The following is a 15,423-nucleotide window of genomic DNA, read 5'->3' as shown; positions in this document are numbered from 1 at the left end:
AATTAATATTTGAGAATTTTTTCATAATTGACTCTCTAGTGCCCTAATTAAACTGGGATATATATAATTAAAATTTTACATCTAGCTGGGTAAAGGATTTAAGATTTTTTCTAACTATATATTTTCTGTGACTTCAAAACACAGTAGAATCAAACAAAGTGATTCCTACAGCACTGTCACCACAACTTTGAACACAGAACATTAATGTAACCTCCATAACCAGGTATGCTGAGCATAGACTAAGTATAACATGGTATTAAAGCATAAGTTTTAATATTGTTAGGCAAGCTAACAGTACGGTGGCTATGTTTTGCAAACACAGAATTACTTACAAAACTATTTAAGGGTAAACTATGGTGTCGGGAATTTGCTTTAAAATACTATAGGGGCCAGACACAGTGGCTCATGCCTATAATCCCAGCTCTCTGGGAGGCCAAGGCAGGAGGATTGCTTGAATCGAGGAGTTTGAGATGAGCCTGGGCAGCATAGCAAGACCCCATCTCTAAAAAAAAATAAAATATCCAGGAATGGTGGTACAAGCATGTAGTCCCAGCTACTCAGGAGGTTGAGGCAGGAAGATCTCTTGAGCAGAGGAGGTCAAGGCTGCAGTGAGCCATGACTGTGCCACTGCACTCCAGCCTGGGTGACAGAGTGAGACCTTATCTCAAAAACAAAATAATAAAATAAAATAAAAATAAACAAAAACAAAAACAAAAAACCCTATAGGAAAAAACCTGAAATGGATGCATGAGACAGATAAGAACAAAACACTGGTAATTACTGGAGCTGGATCACAGGTCCATAAGGGCTATTTACTATATTCCATGTACTTTTATGCTAAGAACTTCTCAAAATTAAAAATTACTTTAGACTCTAGACTACAATGTGTAACTTTTTTTCTTAAGTTTCAAAATAAAATGAGCCCAGTTGAACACTGATCCCCTTTCTGCTTTAATCCATAATATTCTTTTCCATCCAGAACTCTATCAGCTGTACAAAATGTTCCATGATCACAGAACAAAGTTTATCTTCTTCTTCAAAGGCATGATACCTGGTATGTAACCAACAGCATCAGCCTTCTGTGGATAAAAATGCACTAAAGACAGGGAAAGTTGGGAAGAACAAAGTGGTTACCAGGGAGGAATTCTGCCAGCCGAGAGCTTGCCCTTCTGCCCTTCACATAAGAGTCTGTTGGCAACTGAGACTGGGTTCTTGATTCCTATAAAAAAAAAATTGGCAAAAAAGATGTCAGAAATGTCTTTCAGTTTCCCACTCAGTTTTGCAGTTGTTTCAATAAAACAACTTGAATATATCTTGGAAGTTCTTTTTTGATATATCAAGTAATACTGATGAAAACCCTTAATAACCATGAGCAATAAGAGTTAAAAAATAAATGAAAACCTAGAAGCAAGAAAAGAACAAATATAAAATACATATTCTCATGTTTTGTCATGTGCTACAGAAGTAAAGGCTGAACTGAAATACTACATATTTAAGTTAGGTTCCTTTTTTAATAGATTTCAGAGTAGAGTGTTTAAAATGAACTGAAAATGTGATACTATCTTACTATCAAAACTATATACATGCTCCAGGCATTTAGTGACCACAAAACCATAAACTCCCTTTAAAGAATAAACATCATTATAAACAGCTTCAAGTTGACCTTGGAGATAAAAATTAATGGGGGAAAAATATGCCAAAACTTTTAAATGTCACCTACAAGAGAGACAGAACGGGGAATTGTCCTTCAAATTGGGTAAGGGTGGGAGAGGAGGCCAACTGTATGAAAGATTGTAACCTAAAATGTGGTTCAGATTCTTTCCAAGAGGCCAACCAGTATGTACAAGTGAGGTGATGGTGCTTATCCAGGAGAACTGACAGGACAGTTTGAGTGTGATAAACACTGTCAAGATGACAATGACAAAGACAATGACAGTGATGACAACAATGATGATGATGGTGGAAGGCAATGAAAGTAACTATTTGCTAATATGCTGCAGGCCCAGTGCCAAATTCTTAAATGTATCAGATGAGTTCGCTGATTCTTCAATTCTGTCATATAACCAACACTTATTAATCCTATCTGATAAATGAGAAAACATTTATAAAGAGAGTTAAGTTGCCTGCCCATGATCACAGCGCTGAATTTTAACACGGAGGCAGCTAATATCGAAGACCATACCCTTCATCATTAATCTGTGCCTGCCTTTCAGGACATTATTAATACAAACAAATCATCAGTGGGATATATAAAGAGACTACAAAAATTTAAATTAAGGCCAACAGATTGACTCTAAGCAAAATCAATTGTAGAAATGTAGCTCAACACCAAATCTTCCACAAAAAAAGTATGAAATACAAAACAAGAGAAAGAAAAGCCCAAATCAGGTCTCCTAGTTCTGAAAACAATATAGTTCTAGATGTGATGATTTAATATTGTAAAGACATTAATCTTTTCCAAGTTAACTTATAAATCCAAATCTTTAATCCAACTTATAAATCCAATTTGTAACTTTATATATATTATTTATAAATTAACAATTTATAAGTTATAACTTATACATTTATAATTATTACACTTATACTTATAAATAAGTATAATTACACTTATAAATGTATAAGTTATAACTTATAAATCCAATTTATAACTTATAAATCCAATTCTCCATCAAACCACAAAAGGATTTCCATGATGCATGAGAAGCAGACTCTTAATCAGGAAAATAAAACTTTGAAAAAGAAAAATGAAGAGGTATTTACCCTGCAAGACATCTTTTTTTTATTTGAAGCTATTCTAATTAAAAAAGTGGTTTGAGTACAAAATAAACAAATATGTCAATGGAATAGAATAAAGCTAAAATTCAGAAACAGACACTTGTGAATTTAGGTATTTAATATTTCAAATCAGTAGGAAAAGAGTTAACTACATATAAGAGGGAGAAAGAACACAAACGTAAAAGCGGAGGAGTCAGACTACTTTGTAACTGTTCCAGTTAATCAGTTTATCGCTTCACAGCTACAAATTCACCCTTTGTTGCCTGATGTGTGAAAATGGATATGGGCCCTCTAAGTATGTTTCCTTTGCCAGCTAGCACGATGGGTAAGCTTTGTCAGTAGAGGACATTAAAGAAACACTGTAGGAAGAAAGGGTATCTTGCTCACCAGGCTTCACTTTGGCCAATGTGGTACTCTCCTGTGCTAAGTGCCCACAGGGAGCAGCTTTCTCCAGCATTTGGACACCACGTTTTCTCCGGCTCCTGATTGGTGCCACAGCAGCATAGCTGAGAGCTCCAGAAAGAATGAGACCATACTCCAGTTCAGGACGTTGATCCCCACACCCAATGCTCAGCCCCACAGGCACACACAGCAAGTGTTCCACAGGGTGCCTGTGCAGTGAGCCAAAGGCCAATCTTTATCCTGCCCAGGGAGGTTTAATTCTCACAGCATCTTGACCTCTGTGTGCCCACCTACCAGCCTGAGCTTGCCTCTGTCTCACAGGATTGATCCTACTCACATAATAACTGTAGACTAGCTCTGGCCTGGGTAATTCAGCAACTTCTCTGCCATACAGTGGATGAAAGCCACACCTTCTTCAATGAGGTCTAAACCTACTTCCAAATGTGTTCTCTTTGGGTATTCTCCCTCTGCCCTAGGATACATTTTTTAGTTCTCTTCCCATGTTTACAGAGTTACTCTCCAATCACTGCTTAATAACTCTTTATATTAAACTTCTATTTAAACTATGGTATGGTTTCTGTCTTCTAGTTTTACCCAGAATAATACAATGTCCTTGGACAAACTACTAAATCTCTCTTGTGTCTCAGTTTCCTCATCTGCAAAGCACAGACCTCATAAGAGCATTGTGAGAATTAAATGATTTAAAAGCATAGACCTCATAATGGTATTACATAGGATAAAAGCATAGGCCTCATAAGGGTATTGTGAGAAATAAATGATTTAAAATATGTAAACCACTGGGCCAGACACAGTGGTTCACGCCTGTAATCCCAGCACTTTGGGAGGCTGAGGCAGGTGGACCACCCGAGGTCAGGATGTCAAGACCAGCTTAGCCGGCATGGTGAAACCCGTCTCTAACAAAAATATAAAAATTAGCCAGGCATAGTGGCACACGCCTGTTATCCCAGTTACTCAGAAGGCTGAGGCAGGAGAATCACTTGAACCCAGGAGGCGGAGGTTGCAGTGAGCTAAGATCGCACCACTGCACTCCAACCTCGGCCAACAGGGCAAGATTCCGTCTCAAAAATAAATAAATAAATAAATAAATAAACAAACAAATAAATAAATAAATAAAATATGTAAACCACTGTAGAACAATGCCTAGGGTATTACAGTCATTTAATAAACTGTACTTATTCAATTAACTATGTAGGAACAATTCTCAGTCATTTCAGGGAAAAAAAAAGCATTCAAGAGGTAAAGGAAAAATAAACTATACATGTGTTAGAAGAAAATACAAGTAAATTACGCTTATAAATTATAAGAGACTTTAAGAAATACAAAAGCCACAAAAGAGAAAGCAGTAAGTTGGACAAAGAAAAATTTTTAATTGCAATATGATTAAGGATATTATAAACAGTTAAAAGGTAAGCCACACAACAGGTATGAACAGGTAGTACCCAGAGAAATCCTAACGGCCTTCAAACACATGAAATTTTATTAAATACCAATAAAACTTCATAGTAAAAAAAGTAAAAGTAAAACTAATTGAACCACCCTTTCTTAACTATCACAAAAAAGAAATGATATAAAACATCAGAACAAATAAATAACCAAATTGACCTAAGTGACACATATAGAGCACTGTACTCAACAACTCCAGAATACATATTGTTTTGAAGTTCACACGGAAATTTACCAAAACACACCATAATCTCAGCCATACAGCAAGTCTCTAAAATCTTCAAGGGATTGGTATCATACATAGTACATTCTCTGGCCACAGTGGAATTAAACTAGAAATCAATAAAGAAAGCTAACTAAAATGTCTTTAGGCAAACAAATTTGACAACTCATATGAAACAGACAAATTCCTAGAAAAATGCACATGAAAAAGAAAATACAATCATATAAATTCTAAAAATATTGAATCCTACTTTTAAAACTTCCCACAAAGAAAACCCCACTAATTTGAAATAATTTATGAATTCTTTCAAACAATTAAAAAGAAATTATTCCAATCATATACAAACCTTTTCAAAGAATAGGGAAAAAAATCCCCAACTCATTTTTTTTTTTTTTTTTTTTTTTGAGACGGAGTCTCGCTCTGTCACCCAGGCTGGAGTGCAGTGGCACAATCTCCACTCACTGCAAGCTCCGCTGCCTCCCGGGTCCCAACTCATTTTTGAAAGCAGCCATAACAGTGTACAGTAAAAAATTATCACACAGCCACCTAATTTCCCAACACAATTCTATGAGGAAAAGACTTCCTTTCAATAGAGGGCAATGGACCATTTGGATATCCATGTGAGGAAAAAATAAACAAATGTTGACCCCTATGTTACATATACAAAAATTAATTTGAGCTTGATAAGAAAGCTAAATGTGAAGGATAAAAACAATAAAATTACAGAAAGAAAAGAATGAAGACTATCTTCATAACTTTGAACAGGCAAAAACTTCTTAAAATACAAACAGTTAATCATAAAAGAAAACGTTAACTTAAACTTCATTAAAATCAGAAACTTCTATTCATCAAAAAACACCATTAAGAGACTGCAAAGGCAAACCATAGACTGGGAGAAGATATCCATAATACATGTATCTTACAAAGGATTTGTATGGAAAATATTTAAAATACTCCAACAAATCAATAGAAGATATAATCAAATAAAAACCTGCAAAAGGTGCAAACGTGCACTTCTCAACAAGGATATCTAAATGGTTAATAAGCATATGAAAAGGCTCTTATAAGTCACTAGGGACACTCGAATTGAACACCACTACACACATAAGTCACTAGGGACACTCAATACCACTACACACATATCAAAATGGCTGAATTTTAAAAACAATAACAATACCAAAAATTGGCAAGGATGCAGAGTAACTGAAAAGCTCCTACACTGCTAGTGGGAGTATAAATTGCAACAGTTACTTTTGAAAACCGGCAGTATCTATTAAAACAAAACATATATGCATATGTACCTAAAGAAGTATATATGTGGCCAGGCATGGTGGCTCACAACTATAATCCCAGCACTTTGGGAGGCCGAGGCCGGCAGATCACTTGAGGTCATAACTTCATGACCAGCCTGGCCAACATGGTGAAACCCTGTTTCTACTAAAAATACAAAAATTAGCCAGGCATTGTGATGGGTGCCTGTAGTCCCAGCTACTTGGGAGGCTGAGGCAGAAGAATCAACTGAACCTGGGAGGCAGAGGTTGCAGTGAGCCGAGATCACACCACTGCACTCCAGGCTGGGTGACAGAATGAGACTCCATCTCAAAACAAACAAACAAAAAAAAACAGAAGTACATATGTCTTCCAAAAGACATGTAAAATAATATTCACTGAAGCTTTACTCAAAAAAGTAAAAAACTAGAAATTTCATATGCCCATTAAGAGGAGACTAAATACAGAAGTTATGGTATATTCACTCAATGAAATACTACTAAGTGGTAAAAAATAAAATACTACTGACACAAAACTGGATCCATCTCACAGGCATAACATTAAGCAAAAGAAAACAGACACAGAAGTGTCTGATTCCACTCATGCAAGTTTTAGGAACAGGCAAATTAATCTATGGTACCCAAAGTTAGCACGGGGGAAGAGAGCACAAGAAGTATGGACCGAGGAGAAGCATAAAGGGCCCTTCTGGGATTATGAAAATGTTCTACATTTTGACATGGAAATGTTGAATGTCTTGATCTAGGTGGCGGCTTATATGATGTCTACATCTAAAAATTCATGAAACTACACATAAAATACATATTTCATGTATATTTTACTTTTAAAAATGAAGTATAAAACATAAGACGTATCTTTTATGTACTGATGTGGAAAAAATCTCCAAAGATTATATTTAAATCTAAAAAGTTTATAATAATTAACACATTTATTTTTTAAGAAAACAAATACAGGCACAAAATAAAACTGTGTTTCTATTACATAAAAATATAGATAAAAGCACTGGATTTTTACTGGTTAAACCCCAGGCAGAAAGGAAATTGAGAAAGAAAAGATTTGGAGGATCAAAAGTAAACTTTATTTATATTACCTGAAATTTTTTACAACAAAAACTATAGTGTGTATTTCAAATTGTAAAAGTAATATTCTAAATCAAGTCTTAAATGTCTTTAATCTCTTCAAAGGATACAGGAGAATGATCAAATTCAAACCAAAAACTACTTATAACTTAGACTGTATGTTTTAAATTCAATAAAAAAAGAAGTATATTTGTTTTAAACACTATTCCAAGCAGTAATTGTGAAAAAGACCATAATCATCTTTAGAAGGCATGAAATGGTCACGTGCATGATTTTCCAAAGATAGTAGGTCATAATGCCCACATACCACTCAGTGCTCCAACTGCTCCAAAATTTAAGGATTTTCCATCCATTATGCTGGCATCACACTCAATTTCACCTAACAGATTTAGATTAGATCCCATTCCTGCATTTGTAAAAGGAGAATCCTAAAAGACAAAAACAAAAATTAAAATATTAGTCTTAAAAAAATTATTAATACCAATCCTTCATGAAATTTTCTACAAACTAGAAGGTGAGAGAATACTTCCCAACCCATCGTATGATGCCAATACCACCCTGATGTGAAAACATGACAAAGATATCAGCAGGAAAGTACAGATCAATATACTTTAAAAGGGGATTGTATATCACAAACAAGAGGAAAGAAAGATTGGTTTAATATCTGAAAATCAGTGTAATACCCTGTATTAATACAATACAGGAAAAAAAACATGATTATATCAAAAACAAAAAACACGGAAAAAAGGCATCTGACAAAATCCAACACCCTTTCATGAGAAAAACAGAAAACTAGATAAGGGAACTTCTTAACTTGACAAAGAGGATCAATGAAAAGGCCAGGCCAGGAGCAGTGGCTCACACCTGTAATCCCAACACTTTGGGAGGCCGAGGTGGGAGGATCACTTGAGCCTAGCTGTTCAAGACCAGCCTGGGCAACACAGTGAGACACCATCTATACAAAAAAACTTAAAACTTAGCCAGGTGTGGTGGTATGCATCTGTGGTCCCAGCTGCTTGGGAGGCTGAGGTTGGAGGATCACTTAAGCCTGGGAGATCGAGGCTCGAGTAAATCATAATTACACCCAAAAAAAAAAAGTCCAGAGTTAACATTATAATTAATGGTGAAAGACTGGATGCCTTCCCCTAAGATCAGGAACAAGACGAGGATATCCACTCTCAGTACCTATTCACCAATATACTGTACAATCTAACCAGACAATTAGACAAAAAGGGGAGAGAGAGAGAGAGAGAGAGAGAGAGAGAGAGAGAGAGAGAAAGAAAGAAAGAAAGAAAGAGAAAGAAAGAAAGAAAGAAAGAAAGAAAGAAAGAAAGAAAGAAAGAAAGAAAGAAAGAAAGAAAGAAAGAGAACGAACGAACGAACGAACATCTAGATTGGAAAGGAATAAGTAAAACTGTTTCAAGATAACATGATCCTATATATAGAAAATCCTAAAGACTCCATTAAAAAAAATTAGAATTATTAAGTTTAGTAAGCTTGCAGGATATGAGATTAATATGCAAAAATCAATTGGATTTTTATATATTAGCAATAAACAATCTGAAAATGAAATCAAGAAAATCTCACAATAACATCAAAAACAAAAAATAGAAATACATTTAAAAGAAGTATAAGACTTGTATGCTAAAAACTGTAAAACACATTGAAAAAATTTTTAATTCAATACCTAAACACGTGGAAAAACATTCTATGTACATGGACCAGAAGACTTACTGTTGTTACAATGCAATACTCCCCAAATCAATCTAATTCAAAATAATCCTTTATCAAATCCTAGCTACTTTTTTGGCAGAAACTGACAGGCTGATCCTAAAATTCATATGGAAATGCAAGAGACCCAGAATAACCGAAACAATGTTGAAAAGAACAGAACCAAAGGACTCACACTTCTAGGTTTTATAACTTTCTGCAAAAGTAAAGTAATCAAGACAGTGTAATATAGACAAATAGCTAAGGATAGATATATAAATTGATATAATAGAACTGAGAATCCAGAAATAATATACCCTTATACTTATAATCAACTCAACAAGGTTGCCACAACAATTCAACAAAGAATTTCTTTTTTTTTTTTTTTTTTTTGGTTTCTCTTTTGTTTTTTTTTTTTGAGATGGAGTCTTGCTCCGTGGCCCAGGCTGGAGTGCAGTGGTGTGATCTCCGCTCACTGCAAGCTCCACCTCCCGGGTTCACACCATCCTCCTGCCTCAGCCTTTCAAGTAGCTGAGACTACAGGCACCCACCACCATACCCGGCTAATTTTTTGTATTTTTAGTAGAGACAGGGGTTTCACCATGTTAGCCAGGATGGTCTCGATCTCCTGACCTTGTGATTGACCTGCCTCGGCCTCCAAAAGTGCTGGGATTACAGGCATGAGCCACCGTGCCTGGCCAGAAGATATAGTCTTTTCAATAAATGGTACTGGGACAATTAGATATCCATATGTAAGAAAATGAAGTTGGACCCCTATCTCACACCATGTATGAAAGTTAACTCAAAGTGGACCAAAGGCCTATATGTAATAGCTAAAACTACATAACTCTTCAAAGAAAATATAACAACGAATGTTCATAACCTTAGGTAACAAAATAGTTTTAGATTTGACACCAAAAATACAAACAACCAAAGAAAAGCCTAAGTAAAACAGGACTTCGTCAAAATGTAAAACTTTTATTTCAAAGGACACCATAAAGAAAATAGAGAAAAAAAACAAAATGGAAGAAAAAAATTGCAACCCATGTATCTAGTAAGGAGTTTATATCCAGAATATATATATTTTTAAAAATTCTACAACTCTAAAATAAAAAGATGACACAATTTAAAAATGGGAAAAGAATATGAATTAACATTTCTCCAAATAAGATACATAAATCAACAGCAAGCACACGAAAAGATGTGCATGCCATTGCACTCCAGCCTGGGCAACAAAGTGAGACCCTGTCTCTAAAAAATAAATAGATAAAAACCAATTCTAAAAATAGAAAAATGTGGCCAGGCATGGTAGTTCACACCTGTAATCCCAGCACTTTGGGAGGCCGAGGCAGGCAGATCACTTGAGGTCAGGAGTTCGAAACCAGCCTGGCCAACATGGTGAGACCCTGTCTCTAATAACAATACAAAAATTAGCCGGGCATGGTGGTGGGCACCCGTAATCCCAGCTACTCGGAAGGCTGAGGCTCAAGAATCGCTTGAACCCAGGAGGCAGAGGTTGCAGTGAGCCAAGATCATGCACCACTGCACTCCAGCCTGGGTGACACAGTGAGACTCCGTCTCAAAAAAAAGAAAAAGAAAAATGTTCAACATCTTTTGTCATCAGGAAAAGGCAAATCGAAACCCACAACAAAATACTACTTCAAACCCACAAGGATGGCCACAATTACACAGATAACAACACATGTTGGCAAGTATGTACGGACATGCAAGTAAGCAAAATAATATGGCCCACAACCAGAGGAAATATCAAATAATAACAACAAATGTAGAAATGACATCAATGATCAAATTAGCAAACAATTTTAATGTTAGCTAACAATGTTAATGTTAGCTAACAATTTTAAACTAGATTATATAAACACACTCTATATGTTCAGGTAGGTATACGAAAGTATTAGCAAAAGAAGGAAAGAAAAAAAAACTATAAAAATTTTTGACCAGGCACAGCAGATCACACCTGTAATCCCAGCACTTTGGGAGGCCAAGGCGGGAGGATCACAATGTCAGGCATTCGAGACTAGCCTGGTGAATATGGTGAAATCCCATCTCTACTAAAAATACAAAAATTAGCTGGGTGTGGTGGTGCTCACCTGTAATCCCAGCTACTCAGGAGGCTGAGGCAGGAGAATCGCTTGAACCCAGGAGGTGGAGGTTGCAGTGAGCTGAGATCATGCCACTGTACTCCAGCCTGGGTGACAGAGCAAGACGCCGTCTCAAAAAAAAAAAAAATTAAAATTTTTAGAGCTGAAACAGACAATAAGGTAAAGGCATTTGAAAATGGTTAACAGTAAATTTTGCACTGCAGAAGAAAATAGCAATAAACATAATAATATAGCAATAGAAATTATCCAAATTAAATGACAAAGTGAAAAAAGGAAAAAGAAGAAAAAGGAGGAGGAAAAGAAAGAAAAAAACAGTACTGGAGAAGAATGGGAAATATCGAATCATCCAACATGCATGTAACTGGAGTCCCAAACGAAAGTAGAAAAGTGGATGAACAGTAAAAATATTAGCCAAAAATTATCCAAACTTAATAAACACTATAAACATACAAATCCAAGAAGCTCAACAATCCCCAAATAAAAGAAATATGAATAAAAATACATCAGAGTACATCATAATCAAAATGCTGAAAACCAGTAATAAAATCTTAACAGCAACAAGAGCAAAAAGACACATGTGAAAATGAACAAAAATATTAAAGCAGATTTCTGGTCAGAAACAATGCAAGACAGAAGACAATAGAGTAATCTCTTTAAAGAACTAAGAGAGGAAACAAACTAAAAACTGAGAAAACTACAAAATGTCTTCATAAAGGCAAAATAAAGACTTCTTCAGGCACACAAAAATTGGGGTAATTTTCACCAGCAAACCTACACTATAAGTAATGTTAAAGGATATTCTACAGGTCAAACAAAAAAGATACCACATGTAAATCTGGGATATGCAAAAGAATGAAAGTGATTAATACTCTAAATAAGTGGGAAGATATAAATAACTTTTATCTCATTTTCAAAGTGCTTCAAATGATAATTGTTTAAAGCAAAAATAATAACAGTGTACAATGGGGTTTATAACATATGCAGGTGCAAACTATAGGGCACAAGTAGCACAAAGATTGCGAGGAATGAATGGAAGTGTATTGTTACAAGCTTCTGACATTACACATGAAGGTCTATAATATTAATATAATTTGAAAGTAGACTGTGATAATCCAAAAGTGTATTTTGCAAATGGTAGGGCAGCTACTAAAAAATAAAAGAAGTGTAGAGCTAATAGAATAAAAGTGGAGGAAAAAATGGTTCATTTTTTAAAAATCCTCAAAAGATAGCATAAGAAGAAGAAATAAGAACAAAGTAGAGATGAAAGGAATAGAAAATAACAAGATGATCACTTTGTATGCAGCCGTATCAACAATTACATTAAATTCAGCTGGGCACAGTGGATCACACCTGTAATCCCAGCACTGTGGGAGGCCGAGGCAGGGGGATCACGAGGTCAGGAGTTCAAGACCAGCCTGGCCAACATGGTGAAACCTCGTCTCTACTAAAAATACAAAAATTAGCTGGGCACAGTGGTGGGCACCTGTAATCCCAGCTACTCTGGAGGCTGAGGCAGGAGAATCACTTGAAACCAGAAGGCAGAGGTTAGTTACAGTGAGCCAACATAGCACCACTGCACTCCAGCTTGGTCAATGAAAGCAAAGCTCTGTCTCAAAAAAAAAAAAAAAAAAAAATTACATTATATTCAAATTGTCTAAGGACTTGAATTAGGGGTTCATTGACTGTCAGAAAACTTTACAAGAAACTGTCCTTAATTATAAAAGCACAGAGAGCTAAAAGTAAAAGCATATTAGAAGACATTACCAGAAATATATCAAAACATCCCTTCTCTCATTGCCCATGTTAGTGATGTCTCACTCTTCTTTTACATTCCTAATCCGTCTGGCTTGATGTTGATAAGTTTTATTAATCTTTTAAAGAACTAACCTAACTATTGGTTTGGTTGACTTTCTGTTTTCTATTTCATTGATTTCTACTCCCATCTTTATAACTGTTTTTTCTTTTTGCATACTTTGGATGACATGCTTCTCTTTTTCTAGTTTCTTAAAATGATAGGTTAAATAACTGATTTCAGATCTTCCTTCTTTTCTAGCAAGCACTGAATGCTGCAAATTTCTTCAGAATGAGGAACATCATCCCTCTTGAATATACGTGCAAAAATCCTTAACAAAATATTAACAAATGTAATCCAGCAATATATAAAAAGAACAATAGTTTAGAGCCAAGTGAGATACATCCCAATAATACAAGACTAGTCCAACATTAGAAAATCAATTAACAGACTAGGAAAAATCATATGATCATATCAATAATTGCTGCAAAAACATCCTAAAAATAATTCAGTATCCATTCACGATGTTAAAAACTCTCAGAAATCTAGGAATAGAATTTCCTTAATTAACTTAAAAATGATAATACATCATGATCAAGTAGCATTTATTCCAGAAATGCAAGGCTGATTTAACAGTTTAAAAAAATTGCCTTCTGTTCCAAGATGTCTGAATAGGAACAGCTCCAGTCCACAGCTCCCAACATGACCAACACAGAAGATGGGTGATTTTTGCATTTCCAACTGAGGTACCTGGTTCATGTCACTGAGACTGGTTGGACGGTGGGTGGAGGCCACGGAGGGTGAGCCAAAGCAGCGTGGGGCATCACCTCACCCAGGAAGCACAAGGAGTCAGGGGATTTCCCTTTCCTAGCTAAGGGAAGCCGTGACAGACTACACCTGGAAAAACAGGACACTCCTGACCAAATACTGTGCTTTTCCCACAGTCTTACCAACTGGCAGACCAGGAGATTCTCTCCCATGCCTGGCTTGGTGCCACACCCATGGAGCCTTGCTCACTGCTAGCACAGCAGTCTGAGATCAATCTGCAAGGCTGCAGCCTGGCGCGGGGAGGGGCATCCGCCATTGCTGAGGCTTGACTAGGTAAACGAAGTGACTGGGAAGCTTGAACTGGGCAGAGACCACGACAGCTCAGCAAGGCCTACTACCGCTATAGACTCCACCTCTGTAAGAAGGGCATGGCTGAACAAAAGGCAGCAGAAACTTCTGCAGACTTAAATGTCCCTGTCTGACAGCTCTGAAGAGAGCAGTGGTTCTCCCAGCATGGCACTTGAGCTCTGAGAACAGACAGACTGCCTCCTCAAGTGAGTCCCTGAGCCACGTGTAGCCTAACTGGGAGATATCTCCCAGTAGGGGCTGAAAGACACCTCATACAGGTGGGTGCCCTCTGAGACGTAGCTTCCTGAGAAAGGATCAGGCAGCAATATTTGCCGTTCTGCAGTATTTGCTGTTCTACAGCCTCCACTGGTGATACCCAGGCAAACAGGGTCTGGAGTGGACCTCTAGCAAATGCTAACAGACCTGCAGCTGAGGCATATAACCATTAGAAGGAAAACTAACAAACAGAAAGAAATAGCACCAACATCAACAAAAAGGACATCCACACCAAAATCCCATCTGTAGGTCACCAACATCAAAGACCAAAGGTAGATAAAACCACAAAGATGAGGAGAAACCAGAGCAGAAAAACTGAACATTCTAAAAACCAGAGCAACTCTTCTCCTCCAAAGGATCACAGCTCCTCGCCAGCAACGGAACAAAGCTGGATGGACAATGACTTTGAGGAACTGACAGAAGTAGGCTTCAGAAGGTTGGTAATAACAAACTTCTCTGAGCTAAAGGAGTATATTCTAACCCATCACAAGAAGCTAAAAACCTTTAAAAAAAGTTAGATGAATGGCTAACTAGAATAAACAGTGTAGAAAAGACCTTACATAACCTGAGGAAGCTGAAAACCACGACATGAGAATGTCGTGACACATGCACAAGCTTCAACAGCTGATTCGATCAAGTGGAAAAAAGGATATCACTGACTGAAGATCAAATTAATGAAATAAAGTGAGAAGACAAGAATAGAGAAAAAAGATTAAAAAGAAACCAACAAAGCCTCCAAGAAATAGGGGACTATGTGAAAAGACCAAGTCTACATTTGATTGGTGTACCTGAAAGTGACAGGGAGAATGGAACCAACTTCGAAAACACTCTTCAGGAAAACACTCAACTATCCTGAAGATACCCTGAAGATCCAGGAGAACTTCCCCAACCTCGCAAGGTAGGCCAACATTCAAATTCAGGAAATATAAAGAACACCACAAAGATACTCCTCGAGAAGAGCAACTTCAAGACACATAATTGTCAGATTCACCAAGGTTGAAATGAAGGAAAAAATATTAAGGGCAGCCAGAGAGAAAGGTCAGGTTACCCAAAAAGGGAAGCCTATCAGACTAAAAGCGGATCTCTCGGCAGAATCCCTATCAGCCAGAAGAGAGTGGGGGCCGATATTCAACATTCTTAACGAAAATAATTTTCAACCCAGAATTTCGTATCCAG

The 15,423-nt window shown here is 36.6% G+C and overlaps 1 protein-coding gene across 9 annotated transcripts in view; it reads right to left on the bottom strand.

Annotated features, from left to right (window-relative positions):
• TASP1 (taspase 1) overlaps positions 1–15,423 on the bottom strand; it is a 255,191-nt gene that overhangs the window by 201,193 nt on the left and 38,575 nt on the right. For 7 of the 9 annotated variants that reach the window (XR_005235672.2, XR_005235673.2, XM_007960419.3 and 4 more), the window contains 2 exons: positions 7,538–7,658; positions 1,135–1,219 (listed from right to left, as the gene is read on the bottom strand). Coding sequence is in view for 7 of the 9 variants with exons in the window: in XM_007960419.3 (XP_007958610.1) it covers positions 1,135–1,219; positions 7,538–7,658 (206 nt within the window). In the remaining 2 variants the exon portion in view is untranslated. Of the gene's footprint in view, positions 1–1,134; positions 1,220–7,537; positions 7,659–11,051; positions 11,174–15,423 lie in introns of all 9 variants that reach the window. The other 2 variants (XM_037984751.2, XM_073008448.1) reach the window with 1 other exon arrangement.

This window comes from Chlorocebus sabaeus, chromosome 2 (assembly GCF_047675955.1).
Source record: "Chlorocebus sabaeus isolate Y175 chromosome 2, mChlSab1.0.hap1, whole genome shotgun sequence".
Classification (NCBI taxonomy): domain Eukaryota; kingdom Metazoa; phylum Chordata; class Mammalia; order Primates; family Cercopithecidae; genus Chlorocebus; species Chlorocebus sabaeus.
Note: the sequence above shows the minus strand (reverse complement) of the source record. Positions and strands in the feature narration are given on the sequence as shown.